Source organism: Mytilus trossulus, chromosome 8, assembly GCF_036588685.1.
Source record: "Mytilus trossulus isolate FHL-02 chromosome 8, PNRI_Mtr1.1.1.hap1, whole genome shotgun sequence".
In the NCBI taxonomy this organism is placed as follows: domain Eukaryota; kingdom Metazoa; phylum Mollusca; class Bivalvia; order Mytilida; family Mytilidae; genus Mytilus; species Mytilus trossulus.
Window position 1 is genome coordinate 75,832,677 of NC_086380.1, and position 4,293 is coordinate 75,836,969.

The 4,293-nt window shown below is 35.7% G+C and overlaps 1 protein-coding gene across 1 annotated transcript; it reads right to left on the minus strand.

Moving 5' to 3' along the window:
• Nucleotides 1-732: 732 nt before the first annotated feature.
• Nucleotides 733-3,106, minus strand: LOC134728000 (uncharacterized). Its single transcript, XM_063592400.1, has 2 exons — nucleotides 2,323-3,106; nucleotides 733-1,878 (listed from the first exon to the last, which is right to left on the minus strand). The coding sequence occupies exons 1-2, from the start codon at nucleotides 2,575-2,577 to the stop codon at nucleotides 733-735; spliced, it is 1,401 nt and encodes a 466-aa protein (XP_063448470.1). The 5' UTR covers nucleotides 2,578-3,106.
• Between the last annotated feature and the right edge of the window lie 1,187 nt (nucleotides 3,107-4,293).

The following is a 4,293-nucleotide window of genomic DNA, read 5'->3' on the forward strand; positions in this document are numbered from 1 at the left end:
GGTTCTATCATAATGAATAATTCACTCCAACTTTGTTTGACATACACTTTATAATACAAATTTGTTGCAATACTAGTACTTGGAATGGTATTTAAGGGATAGAATATGAGTGAAGACGGGGAATGTGTCAAAGAGGCAACGACCCAACACGCGCAAAAAAGAATAGGTTGAGTTTAAACACAAACTTTGATAAGCATCAATAAATGAGTTTCAGAATGATTTTGACATTTAAGCTAAACGACGGTTGTCACACTTGAAGCAGGAGCTGCTAACCCTTCCAGGGTACTTGAGTTCACCACATTTTGTTTTTGTTTGGGGTCCATGTTGCTTTGTTTTTAGTTTTTGTTATGTTGTTATTTGTGTTGCCTGTTGTGTATTTGCCATGGCATTGTCTTCTTTGTGGTTTATGATTATTGATTGCTCCTTAGTGTGTTCGAATTTGATTTACAACTAAATGTACATTGAAAAGGGCACAGGCGCCAAGTAATGGCAAAAGATTCCGTTTGCATATTACACTTTTCAGCGATGTCATTTTTTATTGGTTTTGTTTAAAAATTTTGGTTCCTAAAATAAACAACATAAACAAATGTGGATTAACCTATTTCTTTTCATTCTCAAAAAAAGCTACAAATTTTCTACAATCTACAAATAGTTATACATTTAAAGGTTCTCTATTCAAGATTTTCCTAAATCTTTTCTAAATGAAAATAAACAGTCATTCACGTCGAAGATCTATATGAAAGGTGTTTCTGGGTTTATTGTCTCATAAGCATCCGTCAGTACTGATGTTGTATCTGTCGCAGTTGATTCAATAGCACTTGGTGTCTGACTTGTAGTGTGAGTTGAGTATACTGTCTGTTGCTGTTGACCCATTAAGATAGGTTGCAAGTTAGTCGGTTGCAGTTCTGCCCATTGGTATCGACCATATTGTTGAAGGACGTCAGCTGGCGGATTCGAAGCTGCTAAGTTGCGTGCAATGATATAGTCGCGATCAGTAGACATTTGTTGCGGCTGACGATGCCTGAACGACATGGATGATGTTGTCGGTCTAATTGAAGGCCTGTTATTTCCTACTGCAGTTTGCTGTTGAGGTTGTAATTGGGTAAATTGAGGTAATGTTTGGCGATTTACTTGCTGGGAAGGGTCTGTGAATGTAGATGAAAGCTGGGATGGCTGTATAAAATCATCCCTTGGCGGTTGTTGTGTTTGACGCTGTTCCTGTTTAGACTGTTTAACATACTCCATTGCCTTGAAGATAGTTTCATTCGTAAAATCCTCCAGACAGGAAGGGGTCATCTTTGCCATTAGCGTACTAAGGAAAACGCAGGTCTTCTCTATGTCACTCTTTGGGACTGCTAACTGCTGAGAAACTTTTTCTAGGCAGTCAGATATCTTTGTTGTAGTTGACGGTGTTGTCACTGACTGTGGTGTACTTTCCATGGTCGTTATTGATGGAACTGATGACTCACTGCAGTCTGAGTACCGGTCAGGTTTCTTGATCTGTGACCCCTTGGTTCCTCTTGCCTGACAGACAAAGGGTTTTACAAACTCGAATTTCTCCAACAACCAGCTAGTTCTAGATGTTAGCAAACCATCTCCGACACCGGCTCCGGATCGTGTGGTGTTTTCTCTTTTCTTTACTTCTTTCACATACGTGGTTCTTAAGGACGTATACCATCTTTGAAGATCACCGGGATTCAACTTCATCCTCTGTTCCATTTCATGCCATGTTCGCTCTTTTTTATCGCGATTTTTGAAATCAATACTTGTCTTGTCGTATAGAAAACGATTTGACTTTAACCACTCAATTACTTCGTCTTCCTCTTCGATCGTCAGTATTCTCGCACTTTTAGTTTTGGGTTTATTCTTCTTGCGAGTCTGAAAATACACAATGTCCATTTTCGTGATAACTATCAACGACTTTACTATAAAATACACTCATAAATATTTTTATAATGACCGGTCTTTCAAGAAGTTCATATGCTGATTGCAATTGTTTGAAAAGTATCATAAACATTGTTATCTTTTTTAATTACATTTTTGCCAATACGTTCAACAACAGTTATACACTGGCCTCTGGATATAGATTCCGTGTTATAATTATTTTAACTTTAATCTTATTATATTGCTATTCTGTCCAACTAATCTGATTTAAATAATGCAGATTTTCTTTGCATGTATCGTATTTTGATGATTTATTTGAATAAAATGCAGTTCCTCAATTGCCAATTTCACTAAATGTCTGTCTATGAAACTCATACATTTTTTATGTGCTTTATAAAGGTGATTTTCAAAGACATTGAATAAGCAAATCTCATTTACTGCTGCACTGGTTGTGGCAGTGGCTATCAAATCGTCCTCATCTGAGGCAAAGTTTGAGCCGGCTGTATCAACATTGTCAGTATCTGAAAGTTGCTGCTCAGGATATTCGATACCAACGGTTGGTGGGTTTGCCTCTGGTGGTGGTAATTCGGCGGGGTTTGGTGTTTCGGGCGATGGTGGTGGTGGTGTAGGGGATCTAGGTGAAGCAGGATTTGTCTTCCTTTTCCTTGCAGCAGGTCTTCTCTTTGGAGCCATGATTCAATAGTAAAATGCGACTTCCTTCTTCCACGATTTTATAACAACTGAAACGAACTATTAGAATAAAAACAAAACCCCAATTTTATCGTCAAATCATTTGTTAAATATTCCTATTTGTAAAACATTCGCAAAGCACTCGCAAAGCAGTCGCAAAGTATTCGTATACATTCGTAAAGCAATCGGATATATTCGTAAAGCACTCGCGTGAATTCGTATCAATTCGTTAATCCATCGCAAAGCGATCGTAAACTGCTCGCAACTATTCGTAAATGAATCGTTAAACATTCTTAAATCAAACTGTTCACGATTTCTTGCGAATGATTTACGAGTTGTTGCGATCGGTTAACGATGCATTAACGAATTGTTGCGAGTGATTTGCGAGCTCTTTACGAATGAAATGATTCGTGGACATTCGTGTAAAATTTTTGGCATGTCCAAAAATTTCCAAATAGTTTTACGAATCGATACGATTGTCTGCGAATGTCTACGATTTGTTTAAGAGTGGTTTACGATTGCTTGCGAGTGATTTACGATTGCTTGCGAGTGGTTTACGATTGCCTGCGAATGCTTGCATTTGATAAAACAAACAACATTCGTAAGGAATCGTAAGACACATTCGTGTATGTGAAGGGGGTATAAATCATTTTGTTTTAACATATTAAAAACGTAAAATCACAAAAATACAGAACTCCGAGGATAATTCAAATAAGAAAGTTCTTAATCAAATGGCAAAATCAAGCGAATGGAAAAACACTGTCATATTTTGGGTAAATATTTTCTTATGTACACAGGCAAATTTCACTCACATAAATTTCACGTGAATTTCACCTCAAACGAGCTTATATGTGAAACTCACGTGGAATCATATTTTGTGAGTTTCATGTGAATCTAATGTGAAACTCATTTGAATTTCAAATGATAATCACGTAAACAATTTTCACGTGAAATTCACATGAATTTTTTAAATAGAGTATTTCAAATAACATCTGAATTTTCAAATTTAATTTAAATCATGAAAAACATCATTTTTTTTGTTGTTGTAAATTTCACGTGAAATTCATGTGAAAAAATTCACATCAGATTCATGTGAATATCAATTCACGTGAAATTCACATGAAAATTTTCACGTGCGTGTCATGTATAAGCTCGATTGAGGTGAATCCCACGTGAAATTTTCATGTGAATTTCATGTGAGATTCATGTGAAATTCATATGATCAAGTTTTGCCTGTACAGAAAAAGGAAGAACAAACCTGGTTTTTAAAGTTAACGCAACCTCTCACTTGTATAATCGTTGCATCAAATTCCATAATATTGACAACGTTGCGTAAACAAAACAAACAGACATAATAGGTAATAATGTCAAAAATAGGGATACATCAGTCAACATTGTGTTATAATCTTAATGACTTAATCACTATAGAAAAAAAATGTTGTAAATAATTCCAAAATGTCATAAAGACCCAGCATAATATATTGGGTTTTTTTAAGGACAAGAATACACAATTTTACCATAGGACAACACAATGACGGGATGTATAAGTACCGAGACACGTTATACATGCATCAAAGAAACTTAAAACGGTCAAATAGGCAAAGCATATTAGAAAAAACGAAAGACAAGAATAAAAAAAAATGTATTGTATAACAGCTCAATAACGGTAAATATGCTGTGTACATTTTATTATTTTGTACAGGCTATAATTGTACAAAA

Bases quoted from the DNA above. Each gene is read 5' to 3' on its own strand.
- LOC134728000 (XM_063592400.1), bottom strand. From the start codon at position 2,577: ATGGCTCCAAAGAGAAGACCTGCTGCAAGGAAAAGGAAGACAAATCCT. The intron at 1,879-2,322 runs GTAAATGAGATT...GTGTATTTTCAG, and splicing joins CTGCCACAACCAGTGCAGCA to ACTCGCAAGAAGAATAAACC.